We start from the raw sequence: 19544 nt of genomic DNA on the forward strand, positions 1-19544 counted from the left end.
TTGCTGTGTGACGTTGAATATGTGCGCCGGTACAGCCACACGTGTTGTTTCCATGGACGTTTGAGTGCTTTAAGTTGGAAGAGTGTGATATTTCTGTGTTAGAGTAAAAGTGTAAACCCGCAGCGACAAACATGGGGAAGAAGCTCAAAGTTGGAAAGACCCGAAAAGACAAATTCTACCACCTGGCCAAAGAAACAGGTAGCGTACCGCCCGTAGAAAAGATAGCTGTGAGACTGTATGCACTGAGGTAGATATTAGCATTAGCAGGACTGCTAGCTCACTCGGTTAACACCAGAATATTTCTAATGTCAGCTGTCTAATAACATCTTGTCTTTTCAGGTTATCGATCTCGTTCATCCTTCAAACTCATCCAGCTCAATCGTAAATTTCAATTTCTACAAAAAGCCAGAGCTCTGGTCGACTTGTGTGCTGCTCCTGGAGGATGGTGAGCTGCCTGTCAATACCCCATCAGATGATAATTACATTGGGTCAAGGGTTGAAAGCACTCCTGCAGTACTGATACTGGGGAGTGTGTTAGAAGTACTACCAAACGGACTTCTTGTAAACCTGGTATCAGGTCAAACTGTACACCTCTGTTGATCTAAACACTTGTTTACACACTTGTACCTCATGGGATACTGTAGTGTGTATTTGTGTCCTCTGCACCTCATTAATAATTTGGTTACATGGTTGCTACTATGTAAACCTTCAGCAGTGGGCTGGATCGTCAGAGGTTTTTCTTCCCCTTTCTGCCTGGACTGATACAATGTCAACCTGGGACTAAACTAAACTGTAATTTCAATATTTTCCCTGACTTGGCCACTCTGCTCAGCTCTTCTTTACCCGAGCAAACGTTTAGTCCATGGAAACATCAGGTTTAAATGTTGGTTTTGCACGACAAACATTTCATCATCTCGGACATGAAGCATACATCACAAATTTAATAGGTTAAATAACCAAATGCTCTGAGACAGATGAGTGAAATATGTGCTGTGGAATGAAAACACTCATGATTCAAAATCTCCTTTCAGGTTGCAGGTGGCGTCCAAGTTTATGCCTGTATCGAGTCTCATTATTGGTGAGTCTACCCCCCCCCCCTTTTTTTTTTTTAAATTCTTGCTATTAACAATCATTTACATAATTTGTTAAGATCTTAGATTAAAATGTATCATTGGGTACACCTAAAAGAAAAGTATGGTGCACCAGTTTAAGTAAGTAAAAAGTTCATCTGTAGCCCTGCTTTTAAATTTGGTAATTTTTGTGTGGTTGGGTGGTTTTGAAATAGCCCAATTTTCAAATGCATCTAATCTTGATGGCTGAAAAGTTTTTAAAAGAGTGTTTACTCCCGTCCTGTCAGGTGTTGACCTCGTGCCCATCAAGCCCATCCCCAACGTGGTAACGCTGCAAGAAGACATCACCACTGACAAATGCAGAACGGTGAGGCGCCACACTGGAGGAAAACAGACCTCATTGTCCTGGCTGCAGAATAACTGATATGATGGTCTCATTAATGACAAATAGTAAGATGGTTCTTATCAAGGATTTGTTAAGTGAGATACCGTCTTATATACAGGCTTTGCGAAAGGAACTGCAGACTTGGAAGGTCGATGTTGTGTTAAACGACGGAGCCCCAAATGTGGGAGCCAACTGGCAACATGACGCCTTCTCACAAGGTGGGTGCCGCTGAAACAAAGGTTACAAAACAATAGACATTTAAAGCACACACAACGTTTTAGCACAGCATTTGAATGTATGTAGTTTGATAGGAAAATAAATGTTTCTTTACCATTATTTCATCAAGTGTGTTTCTGTCTCACATCCCTGTGTAGACATGAGGGGAATCTGTCTTAATGTCTCCGTCTCACCGTCTCGCTTTGTTCCCTGCTTCACCTCCAGCTCATTTGACCCTCATGGCCCTGAAGTTGGCCTGTGACTTCCTGAACAAAGGTGGCACCTTTGTCACCAAGGTCTTCCGCTCCAAAGACTACCAGCCACTGCTTTGGATCTTCCAGCAGTTCTTCAAGAAGGTGCAGGCCACCAAGCCACAGGCATCCAGGAATGAGTCTGCCGAGATCTTCGTCATCTGTCAGGGTCAGTGGCAGCGACAGACTGCTGTTTGTGATGAGTAGAAAAATGTCTGCATGTCTACAATCTACATACATCTGAACCATATTTTTTGTTTGTTTTTTATTAGGCTACCTTGCCCCCGACAAAATCGACAGTAAGTTCTTTGACCCTAAACATGCGTTCAAAGAGGTGGAGGTGCAGGCGAAAACTGTGAGGGACCTGATGCCTGCCAAAAAAGCAAAGGCACGTACACTGTGTGATTAAATATTAGTTTAGCAGTATGGAGTTAACGTTTGACTCCAGATATATTATGCATCATTGACCGAGCTGCTGCTATCTTGTCACAGGCGGAGGGATACACAGATGGTGACATGACACTTTACCACAGCTTCACAGTGACGACGTTTCTGAAAGCTGACAACGCTATTGACTTCCTGGGCAAAGCCAGCGCGGTGAGAACTCTGTGCTATTTAACTTGTCTAAGATGGATGCTGGAAGTTCGCACATTTTTTAACCATTTCATTAAGTTGGATATAAATTGCAGCTGCAGGAGAAAGATGCTGAGGAATTACAGGGTCACAGTCCACTGTACATTGTGCAGATATCAAGCTGTGGAAAAGCGTTCCTGTATTGCTCTCACTCTCTTTTCTTCATTTAGATCACCTTTGACAACGATGATCTGGAGTCTCACCCAGCCACCAGTGAAGAGATTAAGGAGTGCTGTCGTGACATCAAAGTATTGGGCCGCAAAGAGCTCCGGTAAGTTTCTACTGCTCACTGCCGAGGTTTGTACATCAGTAAATAAATGAAAGCACTGGTAATAAATACTGTACAGTATTAGTGACTAAGGAATGTCTGTTCTTCTTTGCTCCATCACATTTGCAGCCTGCTGCTGAACTGGAGATCCAAGCTGAGGAAGTATCTTGCCAAAAAACTAAAGACGGAGGCCAAACAGCTTGACAATGACATCAAGTAAACTCTTCTAATACATATATATAAAAAAAAGCTACTGAGATACTCCTTTTGTTTTCTTTTTCCCAGGCAGCTAATTAAAGAGACTCCTCTTTTGTTTTTTCAGTTTAAGTTCTGATGAAGAAGCGGCTGATGAGGAAGAACCAGACAAGAAGAAAAACGAGGAGGAGGAGGAGGAGAACGAGGAAGAAGAGATGGAGAAGAAACTAGCCGAGCTGAAAGCTGAGGAGGTGGCTGAGCTCAAACGGTACGACTGTTTTCTTTCTACTCCGGATTTTATGTCATATTTTATTTTTCTTGTTTGTTGATTTTGTTATAATGCCTACTAAATTCCAAAGATTACAGATTTGCCTATTTTCTTTTTCCTACTTCATTCTGAATTTCCTCGAACACTTCTGATGGTCATGTTGAAGAATATCAGTGTAGTTTCTTATAAACAGACAAGGTTAAGTATTGTTGCTGATTGAACGAGCCTCTTGTCAACCTGTTGCCCATTGATGTGGCTTTTGAGGAAAAATATGAACTTGGAACTCTCCGTTTGACATTTCTAGAGCTGTCCCAAACGATTATTTTTCAAACGATTAATCTAACGATAATTTTTTTTTTTGATTAGTCAACTAATCTAACGATTAATTTAACGTTACATGACCAAACAAAAGTAACGTAGTAACTGTTGTCGTCCCAGCCCTAGACATTTCTTAAGTAACCAAAGTTTGTCTCACTGTTGCGTTCCATCAGGAAGAAGAGGAAGCTGCTGAAGGAGCGGAGGAAGCAGAGAGAGAGGGTGGAGCTGAAGATGGACCTGCCTGGCGTCTCCATTGCAGATACCAACGACTCATCCATGTTCTCCCTCAGCACCATCAATAAGCAAAAGGTGAAAATCGTAGAAACACTTTGGGCTGGTGTGATATAATCTTTATATGTAGATGTATGTCTGTTTTGTGCAAATATTGTCAGTTGAAATGTTTACCAGTCTTGATTTACTGTTCCTCTCTCCATCAGGCGCTGGCTGATCTAACCAAGGGTGACATGCAGATAGCGGACGACCTGGTTGAAGGAGACGATGACCTCCACCTGTCTGAGGAAGACGATGATGAGGCAGATAAAATGTCCCTTGCTTCTGATTTAGATGACGATGACATGGAGGAGGTGGAGCAGAGGCAGAAAGAGCTGGAGAAGAAAGCACCAAAGAAGAAGTAAGCGGCTGTTCTGACCAAATACATCCCTGCATTTCATACTGGTTCACTTATTCAGGTTTTCATTTTTGTATTTATTTTATTATTTGTGTTTTCCAGAGTAAAGTTTGCTGAAGAGGAGGAGGAGGATGAAGGGCAGGGAAGTGGCCTGCTGGTGGAACTGGAGGGAAAGGATGTGAAGAAGGAGCGAGAGACGAACCTGTGGTTCAGCAAGGTTTGTCCACTTGTGCTCTAATTATGTAATATCTACACATTTCGTTCACGTCATCACTGATGCTCCCTCATTGATCATAATTGCAGATGAGTTGATATCTGTGCAACCTTTGACCTTTAACCCCGCCATCCTTCGGCAGGACATCTTTTCTGAGATCGACCTGGAGGGAGATGCAGAATGCGAGCTCCAACAGACAGAGTGGCTTCAGAGCAAACAAACAGGTAAACAGTTTCCTGTTTCTCATCCATTTATTCACACAAAATAGATTTCCTTGATTCACTGTGACGAACAAGTGTTGAATATCACTTTTAAAAGGGGGGATAGTAGCTCTTATGAATCTGAGACAAAATAATGACAAATGTGGATGTTTTACAGGCAAAGGTAAAAAGAGGAAAGCTGAAGAGAAGGCGCAGGAGGAGGAGGAGGAGGAGGAGAAGGCTGCTCCGCCGGAAGAAGAAAAGGCGGCACCTGCACAGGAAGCTATAGAGGAGGGTGACAGCGACTCTGATGACAGCAGCGATGATGAGAAGTAAAACCTAGTTTACTGTGGCTTTCTTTGCTGTTTTTTTTGTTCAAAATATTAATAATGCATTTTTTTTCATGCTATTGACAGCTAAACTATGAATAATCAATATTGTGGTGCTTGTTTCAGGGAGATAACCAGGATGAAGCAGGCCAAGGGGATTGGTGGAAAGTCAGGAGCTGACAATGAAGATGACCTCCAAGTTGTTCCTGTAGAAAGCACAAGTGAGTATGAAAAACAGTTATTTCAGGTGTTTAGCTGGTGATCCCTGTTGAAAGTTGTTGAACATAAAACACAAGAGAATGAATGAATTGTATTATGATTATGCAGTGATTTTTACAACTTCTCACTGTAGTAGAGAAGGGTAAACACAGACATGGATGAACAAAAGTTGTACTTAAGAGCAGCATGGTATTTGGGATGAGCAGATAAAGAGAAGATGAAAAAAACGCATTGTGGTTTAAAAGGTGATCAGTCTGTCCAGTATTTATAACTTGTGTCTGAGAAACCAGGCATATAAAATGCATTTTCAATCATTTGAAAATAAACTTATCTGGCTTAATTTATTAATGCAAACTAATTCACATAAGTAACCAAGATGAGAATCAACTGTTGCAGTAAGTTAAAGTGCTTCAGCTTTATGTTTTTGTGTGACTTTGTGGACGTTTGTTGGTTCTGTGCTCCTCAGGTAAGAAAGCCAGGATCCTGGATGCAGAAGGCCTCGCCCTGGGCTGTGAGATCGCCACGTCTAAAAAGAGAGCCAGGGACCTGATGGACGGCTCCTTCCACAGGTGTGTGTGTTTGTCAAGTTGTTTCAAAGTTATACAAAGCAATTGATACATGTGTTGTTGTTTTTTTACAGTGTTTTTTGTGAATTAGTTTAAGTTACACTAGATCGCCCTCAGTGTTCTAAACTTCAAAACATCAGAATGTCAATGACAAAGTATTTGGTCAATGTGATCTCTGTCAGGAACAGAATGATGTTTTGTAAACCCCACGTTAGTAAAAATACTAGATTTAATTTTTTATGAAGCAAAAATGTATTATGTACCTGTTGAGCAATCAGATTGTACGCCTATGCAGGTTTGCTAGCTCGGAGGAGGCGTGGGAGGTACCGGAGTGGTTCCTGGACGACGAGCGGAAACACAGGAAGAAGCCGGTGCCGGTCACCAAGGAGATGGTGGAGGAGTACAAACAAAAATGGAAGGAGATCGATGCCCGGCCCATCAAACGAGTCGCTGAGGCCAAGGCCAGGAAGAAGAGGAGGGTAAGATTATTAACTGTGCAACAGTTAATGGAAGAATCTTGGAGATGAGATTGAAATCATTGGATCTGTTGGAAATATTTCTGTAGATCTTAATCTGTTTATCTGTGACTTCTCCAGATGCTGAAGAAGATGGAGCAGGCTAAGAAGAAAGCAGAAGCTGTTGTCAATACAGTGGACATCTCTGAGAAAGAGAAGATGTCTCAGTTGAAGAGGTATGACATCAAACACCCCACATCAGTTTATGGCTCCATGAAAACCAACCACTACATCATACTGGCTATTTGTTTTAAATTTCAATCATTTCATCTCATCTTTTTCACCCCATCTTGTCAGTATCTACAAGAAAGCTGGCATTGGGAAGGAGAAGAGAGAAGTAACATACGTTGTGAGCAAAAAAGGAGCCGGCAAGAAGGTGAGACGTCCCGCCGGCGTCAAGGGAGCCTTTAAAGTGGTGGACAGTCGCATGAAGAAAGACATGCGGGGAATGCAGAGGAAAGAACAACGCACTAAAGGAAAAGGTGGCAAAGGAAAGGGAGGAAAGTCAAAGGGTGGCAAAGGAGGGATGAAGAGTGGTAAAGGACGGAAATGAAGACAAATTTGAACTAGCTTGCCTTTCTAACCATGCCTGGTCTTATGTTCCAGTTATGGAGCTTTGTGAGCTCAGATTCCTGCCACAATTTGGGCTTCTTGTACAGAGAAGCCGATGAAAGTGAAGCCCCTCTTTTTAGCAACCTTTGCTGCGGTTCCTTCAGCTCCTGGACACTTGAGATATAGGGGTATTTAAATGCTGGTGTTCTGTGAACGTCTTTCTGAAGATGCAGATTATTTGCCCTGGAGCTCCATGAATGGAGCAGCTTCACTGAACTGTAAATCACAGTAAAACAAGTTAAACATAATAACAAATGGGTTCTTTGGAATTGTTGGTATTAATATTGTAAATATTATATACACATCTTTACAATAAATGTTTTGTTTTAACAAGTTGTTGAATCATTCTGTTTTTCCGTTGATTTAAAGAAATGTGGGTTTGTTTTTCAGATGCTTAATTTCCTAATAAATGATATTGACTTTTTTATTATGATCTGTGCTGGTAGTATCTGGTCAGTATGAGTCAAATTACATCACTGAAGTCACTTAATGTGTAGAGAAGAGAATGAACAATGAATTATAGTAGCTACTGTGTGGGACCAGAGATCTTAGTCTTAATGAACGGCATTCGGTGTCCAGATGTAGATTGTCTTTTCTTGTCAGGTTGCAGAATAATTTCTACCATGAATTCAATTGGATTGGGTCTTAAAACAATTAAAATTTTGTAGACTCGTACCAGCATGAAGGCCATGGTGGTTTATTATAATCTTGGAATACAATAATGTGATTGCGTCTCTTTTGAATTTAAGTAAAGAAAAAAACAAACTGAAGGTGAAAGGGACATCCCTGTTCCACGCGCCTTAAATGTGGAGCAACCTTCACATTATAAAATGATTTTCTAATCTTGTGTTATTTGAGGTGCATCGTATCATGTGATGGTAATTATGAATCATTGACACTAAACCTCATTGTTTTTTTCAATCTCCTTGTCTAATAAATACTGTAGTCAGTAAATTTATACCATCAGTTGACTTGGCTGACTATGGGTTGCAAACTTAATACCAGTGGTGGCATTGTACATTGTATTTTATTTGTTTATTATGCAATGTGTTAGCCTGGCATTATATTACTACTATTTGACAGCTATAGTTTTATACTTACTTTTCAGATTAAAAGTGCACAATGTAGTTTTGGAGAAGAATTCATCAGGAGAGATCACAAATCTTTGTTACTGATTGTGTTTACTTGGTTAATATTTACAGGATTGCTCTACACAGCCACCTTTATGGTTTAAACAACATTCTGAGTGTTGTAATGATTGTATAAATCAGACTGGCGTGTTTCAACATTAAAATGCTAGTTACACTGTAAGGAATCAGCTAAAATAATAATTAAAAAAACACTGATATAATTAATTCTTCTTAACCATTGAAATATTTCTTCATGACATTGGTAACAAATTGACTTTAAATACTTTAAATTACATTTTGTATCTTTGTACTTTAATTTTGAATGGTGGGACTTGCTTGTCACCATTTTAATTTTGTAGTTATTTTGTATTTAATCAATTTATTAAAATAATTGTTCTCCTTTGCACCTGTGCATGTCCTTAATAAGATAAGAAATAGTTGTTCTACCACAACAAATCATTCTTAGAGTAGGTAAAAGTTCAATCTAAACTGAATTTGAGACTTTGCGACTAAAATTGGCTAAAATCATTCGGCGTTGAGTATTATCTTTAAAAACGACATTTCCCATGAGCCTTTGCGACGTACGTAATATGGTTGCGCGTCAAGGAGTTGTACGGAAAGCGGCTCGATCTTGTGCTAGCTTGATTTTAATGCAGAGCTATCCCGTGTATTTTGAGTATAAAGTTTGATTTAATCCTCGTATTTGTTGTGGCATTACCGTATTGAGATATCTACAGTACCAGTTCTGAGTCAATGTGTCTGAGAGGATCAAAGAAGCTACCATTACCTGTTTATTTAACATTGTTTAGCTAACTTAGTCAACTTAGCTGAAACTACCGTTTTCTACCTGATCCTGCTTTCACTTTCGTGTTCCTGAATTTACCGATCCTGCTAGCTACAGCTACCTTGCCCACTGGACGGTGGAGTACCCTCCTCTCCGTGCCAGGATGCTCCTCATTGTCCTGGTATGCAGTCTGTCAGTGGCAGCCATGGGCCAGCAGGTAGAAGACGACTGGATAGACCCTTATGATATGCTCAACTACGACCAAAGCACCAAAACAATGAGGAAACCTGCAGAGGTTGGGTGATGTTCAATGTCTTTTTTTTTTTTTTTCTGCTAACATTGCTTTCACCTTGACTTCTCCGAGGCCATGTGGCTGTTTCTGTTGTGACAGTTAATTTGTGTGTGTGTGTGTGTGTGTGTGTGTGTGTGTGTGTGTGTGTGCGCAGCCAACAAACTATAACAATGTGCCAACCAAAAGAAGAGAGCATACTCAGGACCCCAGCCAGCAGACACCGTGTGACCAGAAGGTGGAGTCTCTACAGAAGCAGGTCAGCAGTCAAAGGGTTTACGAACCCTTTATTTTAAGCCTTTCTGTGGAGAGCAATCACAGGAATACAGTGTATGTAGAGTTATACCACAGTTTTTTGGGGGGAGCTGTCACAGTGAATTGACTGTCATGTCAATATACCGACAGTTATTTTTCTGTGTTTGTCATTTTCCTGCAGACATTTACAACTTTATTTAGGACATTTTTCTGTTCAAACATCAGAGAGGCATCAAATAAGAACAGCTGTCTACACTCGAAAAGCCTAAGAGAAAGAAAAAGGAAAAAGATTTAGTAAACAATAAATGCCACCGGTCACTACATGCTCACATCTCCATCCCGGTCTCCTTGGTCACGAACTGTAAGATATCTCAAAATAAGTATATGCAATGAGAAAACCTGTAAAGTATTGTGCTTTTCTTTCATTCAGATTGAAGAACAAGAGAAGAAAATCAAGCTCGCTTCACAGCAGCCTACATGCACTCCAGTGTTCAGGCGATTCCTGAGCAGACTCCTGAAGGAAATACAAAGAGTTGGTGTGGTATGTGGTCATTTCACACGTGTTATGTGGCATTGAATATATATTTTCTAATCTTAGATGCATTATCATGCAATCATCATGGGGCGTAAATTTGCTGAAGTTTCAAGCTCTGTTTAAAATTATTCAAACAGATTTCTGGTTCAGTATCAAGCCAGTTCTCATGTGCACTTAACACAATACAGTAGAAAACGAGGTATTAATATTTAAACACGTCCCCATTTCTTCCCAGCCCACTGACTCCACAGACGTCTTCTATGATGCCAAAATCAAGCTGTCCAGACAATCCATGACTGAGATTGAGATGATCCTGGAGGGTGAAGATAGCTGTAGAACAGGGGCTGTGGACAATGCTGTCAGTAACATACTGGTGGATCTCAGACCACATAATTATGAGGCATGGAAGTGGCGTTTTGAAGACACCTTCGGCGTGGAGCTTGACGTCGTGTTGAAAGTAAGCTGAAATTGCATTACTTCAAGATACCTCAGTCATGTGCCTAACATTTTCTACAAAACACAGCTGTTTTATGTGGGACTGTTTATGTTTTTAACGATACATTTACAGTCTAACTGGCTATCCAAGCAACCAGCCAAGTTGTACTCTGTTCTCTCTGTCTGTGTTCCAGGTTGGGCTGTGTGTTCTGATCATAGTGGCCATCATATGCACCGAGCTGTGGTCAAAGGCGTCCTGGTTCATGCAGTTTGGCAGACTGTTTGGTGCGTGCTTCTTCGTCAGTATTATCTGGAACTGGTTCTACCTGTACAAGGTAAAGAAAAGCAGAGCCGCCGTTTTGCTGTTCTTTTTTTTTTTTTTTGTAATGCTATTCCTTTTTTTTTTCAGACTGCCTTTGCCGAACACCAAAACAAAATGGCGCAGATGGATGACATTGGTGAAAAATGCAGTGGATTGAAAAAATTTGATTGGACTGATAACTTGAAGGGTGAGCCAGTTTGAATATATCAAACATATCATCAAATTCATACACTTAAGAAGCAGGAGACTTTTCTGAACCCATAACAAAATACTAGAACATGTAATAACTGACTTTTTTGCCACAGTGGACAGTGGAAGCTAGTTGGAAACATAAAACTGACATATCTACACCTTTAAATTTGATACAGTGATGTTGTTCGTCCTCCTTATTATGAAAATATTGATTACAGCAACTTGAGTGTATTTCTAGACTTGGTTCAGCCTTCCAGACAAACTCTCAGTGATTAGACTCCACAACAATGATGTAAAGAATATGATGATGCTTGTGTTTATTGTTACTCATTATATTATACAATTACTTTATTGGTACTAGCACCACAATGTAGTTAGATGGGCTAAAACATTGACAAAATGATTCAAATATTGTTTTTTTCTCTTCTTGAAGATTGTCTTACTTGCATACAGTGATACCAAAGTTTTGAAGCAAGTTTTTATGCAAACTCTATTCAGTTGCTTTCTTGGCTACATCTGTTTTTGGTTCTTTTCTCACAGAGTTTTTTAGAAGCACCATTACTCTTAAAGATGATCCTTGCAAGAAATACTATGAAGCCATCTTTGTCAACCCGATCCTGTTGGTACCTCCAACCAAGGTAGGTTAGGACTAAGACTACGACTATGATGCTTTGGTTATTGAGTTGAGGATACAGAATGAAGCATTTTGTTGCAATGAAAATTTGTTCCTGCTCAACATCAACACTCTTCCTGTGTTTAAAGTGGCAATAGTTTTGAATGTCTGTGGGATTGGACTTGGCACAAACAAAGTTACATTTTAGTCAACCTTCTCTGTTTAGGCTCTCTCGGTTACCATCGTAACCTTCCTCACAGAGCCGCTGAAGCACATTGGCGAGGGAATCAGTGATTTTCTTCGAGCCCTCCTCAAAGATCTACCCGTTACCTGGCAGATCCCAGTTTTCCTCACAATAATGCTCATGCTTGTGGTAAGGAGCCGTGACAAAAATTCCACACATGCAAATAAATAAAATCAGACAGAGTTTCTCAATACTAATATATTTATTTGACTCCTCTACAGGTATTCATGTACGGAGGTGTGCAGGCAGCCTTCCAATATGGCATCATGGCTCCTTTCCGCCGCCCTCAAAGGGATCCACCTCCTCCACAGCTGCAGCAACCGAACCTTCAGGCGATTGAGGACTGTAACCACCTAGAAGCAGGGGACGCACCACAGCAGTTGCCGAGGCCCAGAGCCATTGGTGACCGATTAAACAGGAACCGGGTGCGTCAGAGGCGGCCCAACAGACCCAGGGAGCAGCCGGCCAAGGTGGTTGTAGAGACACTGCACACTGCGGAGGCTCCTTACAGTGCGGATGAGACGGATGCTCAGCAGTTGGAGGCAGAGCAGAATCTCTCTGAGTCAGCAGAAGCAAATGCTAGCAGTGTTGATGCTAACACAGCCCAGTCACAGACTAAACCCACTGAATCTGATCCATCTCAACCAGAGACTAAACTTCCGAAAGAAAAGGAAACCCTTTCTAAAGATGACTCCAGCAGAGACTGTGCAGAACATCAATCTCAGCAAGCGGAAAGGCAGCCTTCAAAGACAGACGTTCAGGTGAGTTCTTTTTAAAAAGCATGAACACTAAATCTACCTAATTCTTGTGCTTCTTGTTAACAGTGCTTTTTAACTGTGATTTACCCTTTAAAGTACCCTATTTGTTATGTTTTAATGCTTCAGCTTGCCTCAAGCAATAATGGGATGATGGATATTCACATAAATTGGTAAAGAAGTATCAAATATTAAGTCTGATTTATCCAGTGTTTTTCCATGCTTGTGAGTGTGTAAAGCCACTTACCAGTGGACACATTTTGTAGCGTTGTATGTACTGTATGTCGTATATGCAGGCAAATATATGAATAGAGCTGCGTCAATCAGTCGATCAATAGTTGTGTGAGAAAAAATTAGTTGCCAACTATTTGGATAATTGATTCATCTTTCAAGTTTTTCAACCATGAATGCCCATATTGTATGGAATTTCTGCTTTTCTTCATCATTTATGATAGTAAATGAAAAGTCTTTTAGATTTGAACTGGTTGGTTGGACAAAAGAAGCAAGTAGAACTTTTTGACATTTATATTTGATTAACTGTGGAAGTAACTGACAAATAAATCAATGATAAAAATGTTAGTTTTAGCCCTTAAATAATTAACACTTATTAACTAAATGTAAGTGATTATCAAGGTTAATGATGATATTGATCTATGATTTGAAATACATTATAGCTACCATATTTATCTTGTCTCTAACCATAAAATAATTGTCTAGTCATGGTTATTAATGTGACATTTGTGAGAAACTGATACTTTCCCTTAGAATCAAGTTGTGTCACAACAATACAGAAGTTAAATTCAACAGCATATGAATGGATTCAGGTCACATTTTTATTACCATTTGAAGGTTTGTAGCATCTCTCTCTTTTTATACTGAACTGAGTCAGGGATTTAAAGTCACAATTTTGGGATACAACACAGACATATTCTTAATTCCTAAATCCCTTTTATTATGTCAGTTATTCAGATGACATGTAGTTAGTAGGGGTGTCACGATTCTCCAAATCCTCGATTCAATTACATTTTCGATTCTAAGGTCATGATTCGATTCGATTCGATTCTCGATTTTTACATTTATTTTTTTTAAAGCACAGGTTGCTATGCCATTGTTAGACTAGACTATTATGCAATATAATTTCTGACCTTTGTTCGCAATGTACCACACCACATTGTCAAGTTTAAAACATTTATTAACAACATAATGTAACAATAACATATCTTCAGTCAATTGGAAACTTAAACAAAATAACCTGCTATCTAGTTTCTGCATAGCTTGCAAGCTGTGGCTTTTTTGTTGACAAAGTAAATGTTGAGAGAGGAAGCAGTAGTAGCGACAGCAATAAAGTGTACAGTATAGTTTGCAGTTTGGCTGTGAATAAAGGCGACGGCTAGATACAGCAAAGCTCCCTTGTAGTATTTCACGACCAGCTTAACACGTGAAAGGGGTTCACCCCGAAGGTAAACACAAACTTCGCTGGAGGAAATCATCTCCCCTGTGCTTCCCGACCACGGTCCGGTAGCTGAACAGGAATGGTGTAACACCATGCTATCGTTTGGCTGGCTGTAGCTAATAGCTACTGGCTTAGCTAGTAGCAGTGTTAGACGAGGAGGTTGAATCGCAGCACTTCAACACGGGTGTGTTTTTTTCCGCTCGGCAAGCCGACCGGACGTGACATGGCGGCGTGACAGCATCGAGATCCCATTTTTTAATTCGAAGTTTCGATTTAAAATCGAAATCGTGACACCCTTAGTAGTTATTAAAGTTTTATTGGTGTAAATATCCCTAAATCTAAATATTTTATACTTTGGTTTATGAATGTAATATTTGCTTATTGTATTAACATGCAAATAAATAGCGTATAGCCTAAGTGTGTTTGTGTTATATGTTTCTGATGTACACCATCTCAATGCAGGACCATCCAGCCTCAGCAGAAGACAGGACAGAGGTGGAAACTGTCGGAGTTCCCGTTCAGGAATCATCTCCAGTTTTGGGGGAGTAGACGACTTCTGCATCTGTCAAAGCAGGAAGAAAAGCCTCATCTGTGTGTGTTGCTTTTTGTTGGACTACGGAGACAAATGATGCCTCAGACAGTTAATGATCAAGTAGTTAAAAGTGTCTCCAGCTAACGTTATCTTGCTGCTGTGCGGTGAGCCTACTGTTTTGTTTTCATGCTGATTTTTAGCTCAGTCGGCTGCACAGCGGCCAGGCTAAATCAGGTTTCAGTGAAACTGGAAATGTATATTTTAAAAACACTATTGTTTACCTGGTCTGGTGTGTCCTAACTATGGGCAAGAATCATGGGCTTATAAACTAGGTTTTCCTAGTTTTACACTTATAACACTGATTGAGGTTTTATCATAATGAGCACATAAGTGCTGGTTTCAATTTTAAATGAAATATACATTTGGATTTTGTAATTTATAAGGGATAAAAATAAACATTTTCTTAATTCTGTTTTTTTGTAATAAAATATTTTTCTAGCTATTTGTGGTTTGTATGTAAAGGCCTGGTTGTGTTGATGCTGAAGTCAGTATTCCTGAACGGCACTGTCACTTCTTTTTTTTTGTTTTTTGGAAGGAGAAAAAAACTTGTGTACAAAGCTTGACAGGATTGCTGACATCATTGTTTTGGCACAGTGGAAGGAGGGAGTAATCAGTGAGTTTCATTAAATTCATAAACCAATCTTTACCTGACATTATCATTGATTCTAAATCAATAAAAAAGTGAAGTAAGAAGATTCTGTCACAAAACTGCTGACATATGAAAATAATGGACTTTCATTGGAGCTTTTCTTCATCCGGTGGCCAGAAACAAGACTTCAAATGAGTATAATGTTGCTTCATGCCTGCTGGATGTGTAAATAAGAAACTGTTTGCTAAAAGTGTTTGCTATATCAACTTTATAAAGTTGACATAAGCAACCTCTTAAACCAAAAATACCTCACCACTTCTTTTCAAGGTTCCTTCAGTCTGTTTTACTTAAATTTTTTGCACACATCTGTACAACAACATTGACTTTTGATGTTTATTGATCCACCTACTGTATACTTTCTCCTGTAACACCATGATGATGTGCTGAAGCATCATGAAGTAAAATAGTAAATGGTTTGCAGCTGCAGATTTTTAAAAATGGCTGTAATGAAATGTTACTCAACAAATCAAAAGGGTGGCAGGGGGGTCAAATAACGTCCCGTGAATGTTGTCTTGACTCTGGTCTCTGGAGAGTTCTGCGGTATTTAAGAGTATCCATGTTGTCTATACTTCAGTATATTTTCGCAAATATGGCAAAATACGTGTTTATCACAGTTTTAAACTTTTTTACAGTTTTATTGCAAAAGTTCTAAGAGGTGTGCCAGAAATAAAACATTAAGTGGGCTCTGGGAGCAAATTATGTTTTGTCACTTTAATTGTTTATAATTCTCAATGGGAAATAAAATGTTGTTATAATGAATTTGTTGTTTCTGGACCAGCATGAAGCTTCTCGTCAGCTTTGCTCTGGGATACATGTTATGAATGCCCTGCTTATTTATTTTTGTTATTTATTTATTTATTTCGGGCATGTCAATTCATAAACATCACATTTCATCATTGTTCAAATAATACAACACACATGGCCGAAAGGGAAAAGCGGGAGAAGCCAAAGCTTATCAAGTCCCGCCCCCATTAACCACAGGATAAAATCTTCATCCTGATCTTTTCTTGTCTTTTGCAATTTACTTTTTCCTTTCTTCTCTTTTTTTCTTTTGTTATGACCTTTGACAAAACATATTACAGCAGTAGCATACAGAGCTGAATTCAAGCTCTAGACAGTACATATAGATTACATGTGTGTCTGCACATGTGTCCATATTAGTCCATCATGAGTGAACAACAGTCTCATCTTATGGCCTCATCTTATAGCCAGGCTTGCCACAAAGTCAGAATGTCCAATCGACAGAGAGCAAAAGTCCAGTGTATTTAGTATTCGTTGAGATGGTGTTGGGATGGTGTAAGAGCCCTTTAATGCATTTTTATATTATTCATCAGTCTCCTCTGCAGCTTTCATCGCTGTTAGCTTCGCCATGTCCTCCCGATTGGTGGCTACATCAACTCGCATCTGTATCACGAACTCGCGGATTGTTAAGATGTCAGAGCGTATCCCGACCACAGCACTCCGAGTATTGGCGTTGTCCGCCCTCGCACTGGTCTGCTCAGTAGCGATCTTTCTCATTTTCCAATATTGCATAAAGATTCCAAATCCCAAAGCGATCGTTCCAATTGTCATGAACGTGAACATGTACACGTCCTCGACATCCTCCACATCCAGAGTTTAAAGTATCTTCCCAAATGGTCCAAAGGGCGAAGGGAGCGCGCGTTCACAAGAAGTTCGCTCCCCTCCTTTCATATCGAACAAAGGGGGAACAGTATCTAACAGTTATATTTCAAGCTGTCAGGATGTGTTCCCCCTGTTTTAAATGGTCAAACTTAATGATACCAACCTGAAAATCACAGGACTCATCTGTTGTGGGGAAAGAAGTCGTGCCCGGCGTGACTTCACTGTGCGCCGGAGCTGATTGCGGCCGGTTGTGATTTGTAACACACTGTCTGCTACTAGGGGATGGAGAGTGATGACAGGTTAACAAGGGGGATGCTTTTTGGTAATTTTGCTAACAAGGGGGACGGCATCCCCCCTCATATCGCCTATTGGCAGCGGCACCGAGGTCCTCCCAGTGGCATCAGCAGGTAGTGGCACCGCAGTGGCAGTCTGCGGCAACCTGTGGCATGTCCGTGGCATCTCTACTTGTTTACACATTTTAATTTACAAAGTTTTGCACACTCTCTTTGTTTTGCACTTCTTAATATTATCTAAATATATATTAATGTTCCATATCATAAATGTGAATTTAAAATATTGTACTTATTGTACTATATATATAAAAAATTCCCTGTGTTTATATTATTCTTGCATTTCTGTACTGCCGAGCGAGTGCCAGGAGATGCCACGGACATGCCACAGGTTGCCACTGCGGTGCCACTACCTGCCAATGCCACTGGGAGGATCTGGCGAAGATAAACCGGCGGTGTCGACGGAGCCGCTTCTCCTCTTCCTCCAAGAGTAGGAAGATTAAAAAGAAAGTCAGGATCTTCTGTAGCTCAAACATGGCAAACTTACTCTTACTACTTTCGTGGGCCTGGGCTGCATAAATAGTGACCTAGGGGTAGGGGCATGTTGGATCTCTACTTTATTACTGAATTAAGCAGAGGTTGCAGAATTTAATCTGAATACCACACGTTTTATTTTTATTTTATTTTATTTAATGTAAACAAACTTCCCCACCCTACTCATAATACTTTGTCCATTCTTAAAGGGTGTGTTACTCATGGATATGACATCCCCTATATTCCCCCCTATTTTCTTAGTTACGGAAAATATAACTCAGGATTATACTTCTCATTCCACTCTCATTTTAACTTCTTTCTGAGCGGCCAGAGTTGTAACATAAGTTCACCACACAGGAACATGTATCTTTCTTATCCAGATCACTTCATTACTTAGTACCAGTCAAAATCACTACTTAGTGAACATGTTGCTTTCCTTTAAGAAACCATAAATCAAAACAACTCTTCAAAATCATAAACTGTAACAAGTTCTTCTATTGCCAGAAGTCAAACATATACTGTATACCCTTCTATCGCCTGTATTTCCCCCTTGTCTTAAATGTAGTGGAGAATTTGTCAGTTTTGTCTTGTCTCAAGAGCACAGTGTCACTAACACTGACCTCTGACAACTGTGCTCCCCTGCGTGTGTCTGCATACAGCTTGCTTCTTGCCTTATGCTCTATGTCACGATCACATACTTCTTGATCAGTGTGCACTTCAATCTGTTCAGGTTCGGTTAAAAAGCAATTCAGCAGGGCTTTTACCTGTTGCTGGATGGATGATGCTCCTGTAGACCGTCACATACTTTCTCAGTTCTTTTTCCCAATCAAGTCCATCAGAATGAGCAACCCTGATCCTTTTTTATAAGCTATGCATTCTGACACGCAACCTCTCCGTTGGCCTGAGCATATTTCAGTGTGGTTTTGATGTGTGTGATGCCAGTTTTCTCAAAGAACAGTCTGAATTGTTCGAATCAAAACTGAGGATCATTGGCAGACTTGCACGTGGCTGGCAGTCCGTGTCTGCTGAAAATTGACCCCAGACTGTCTATAAGCTTCTCTGCTGCGGTGGTGGTCATGACTTCATGTTCATAATACCGGCTGAAATAATCTACTGCCACTAGAATGGAGTGATTGGACGGGAGAGGTCCCGGTAGGGCAACTGCATGGAGCTCTTGGTCAGTGGCAGATGCTTCCTCCACTTCTTGAGTGGTGAATGCCTTTGGAGTCGCGTTCATTGCCACAAATCTCACATACTCATCAGCTCCGTGCCCATGTTCCTCCTGTTTCACCGTGTTTGGCAGGAGTCTTGATAGCGAGTCAGCATTGTTGTTCTTCCTTGCTATGTGTACGACTTTGAACTGGTACAGTTGCAGGCGCAGAACCCACCGCTCTATCCATGCACATGGTTTGCAGCAGGGACCATATATCACTTCCAATGGCTTATGATCTCTAGTCAAATTGTCGCCCATACAGGTATGGATGTAGTCTCTTGCAGGCCCACACTAGACCTAGTGCCTCTCCCTCTGTCTGAGAGTGTCTCCATTAACAATCTGTTAGGCTACGGCTTACATAGCACACAGGGACTTTAATTCCATTCTGCTTTTGGGCTAGGACTGCGCCCAACCCCACAGGACTCGCATCCGCTATTACCTGGCCCTACTCATAATACCTTTCCACATTCTTACAGGGTGTGTTACTCATGGACTGACAGGGCTGGAACATCTGGTGACGCAACCAGGAAATGCTCTGATGGCTAGACTGTCCTATTTAACAACGGTTGACACAGTCTTTGCAGGTCTCTTCGAAGGACTCACCTTTAACATTATATAGCTAAATTATTTGAATTAGCTGAAACTACCGTTTTCTACCTGATCCTGCTTCCACTTTCGTGTTCCTGAATCTACCACTCCTGCTAGCTACAGCTACCTTGCCCACTGGACGGTGGAGTACCCTCATCTCT

General features: G+C 40.5%; 2 protein-coding genes across 2 annotated transcripts; both read left to right on the top strand.

Annotated features, from left to right (window-relative positions):
• The first annotated feature begins 2 nt into the window (after positions 1–2).
• Positions 3–7220, top strand: ftsj3 (FtsJ RNA 2'-O-methyltransferase 3). The gene is made up of 21 exons (XM_030434259.1): positions 3–198; positions 340–445; positions 1032–1078; positions 1358–1437; positions 1574–1673; positions 1897–2091; positions 2195–2310; positions 2415–2519; positions 2726–2826; positions 2953–3039; positions 3146–3286; positions 3778–3913; positions 4042–4235; positions 4335–4449; positions 4589–4670; positions 4825–4978; positions 5102–5196; positions 5661–5763; positions 6056–6239; positions 6357–6451; positions 6573–7220. Exons 1-21 carry the CDS (start codon positions 132–134, stop codon positions 6826–6828), a joined length of 2559 nt encoding a protein of 852 aa, XP_030290119.1. The 5' UTR covers positions 3–131; the 3' UTR covers positions 6829–7220.
• Positions 7221–8593: 1373 nt separating this feature from the next.
• On the top strand, positions 8594–15890 carry LOC115591880 (chloride channel CLIC-like protein 1). The gene is made up of 10 exons (XM_030434269.1): positions 8594–9096; positions 9248–9349; positions 9776–9886; positions 10116–10337; positions 10510–10650; positions 10725–10824; positions 11370–11467; positions 11669–11815; positions 11908–12447; positions 14357–15890. Exons 1-10 carry the CDS (start codon positions 8965–8967, stop codon positions 14441–14443), a joined length of 1680 nt encoding a protein of 559 aa, XP_030290129.1. The 5' UTR covers positions 8594–8964; the 3' UTR covers positions 14444–15890.
• Positions 15891–19544: the final 3654 nt, after the last annotated feature.

The sequence above is a fragment of the Sparus aurata genome, chromosome 11, assembly GCF_900880675.1.
Source record: "Sparus aurata chromosome 11, fSpaAur1.1, whole genome shotgun sequence".
Lineage (NCBI taxonomy): Eukaryota > Metazoa > Chordata > Actinopteri > Spariformes > Sparidae > Sparus > Sparus aurata.

What these genes read in the sequence shown, in the direction of transcription:
- LOC115591880 (XM_030434269.1), top strand. Translation starts at nt 8,965, where the DNA reads ATGCTCCTCATTGTCCTGGTATGCAGTCTGTCAGTGGCAGCCATGGGC. An exon ending in AGCTTGACGTCGTGTTGAAA is followed by an intron (nt 10,338 to 10,509) that starts GTAAGCTGAAAT and finishes TCTGTGTTCCAG; the next exon opens with GTTGGGCTGTGTGTTCTGAT. An exon ending in TGTTGGTACCTCCAACCAAG is followed by an intron (nt 11,468 to 11,668) that starts GTAGGTTAGGAC and finishes TTCTCTGTTTAG; the next exon opens with GCTCTCTCGGTTACCATCGT.
- ftsj3 (XM_030434259.1), top strand. Translation starts at nt 132, where the DNA reads ATGGGGAAGAAGCTCAAAGTTGGAAAGACCCGAAAAGACAAATTCTAC. An exon ending in ACATGACGCCTTCTCACAAG is followed by an intron (nt 1,674 to 1,896) that starts GTGGGTGCCGCT and finishes CTTCACCTCCAG; the next exon opens with CTCATTTGACCCTCATGGCC. An exon ending in GCACCATCAATAAGCAAAAG is followed by an intron (nt 3,914 to 4,041) that starts GTGAAAATCGTA and finishes TCTCTCCATCAG; the next exon opens with GCGCTGGCTGATCTAACCAA.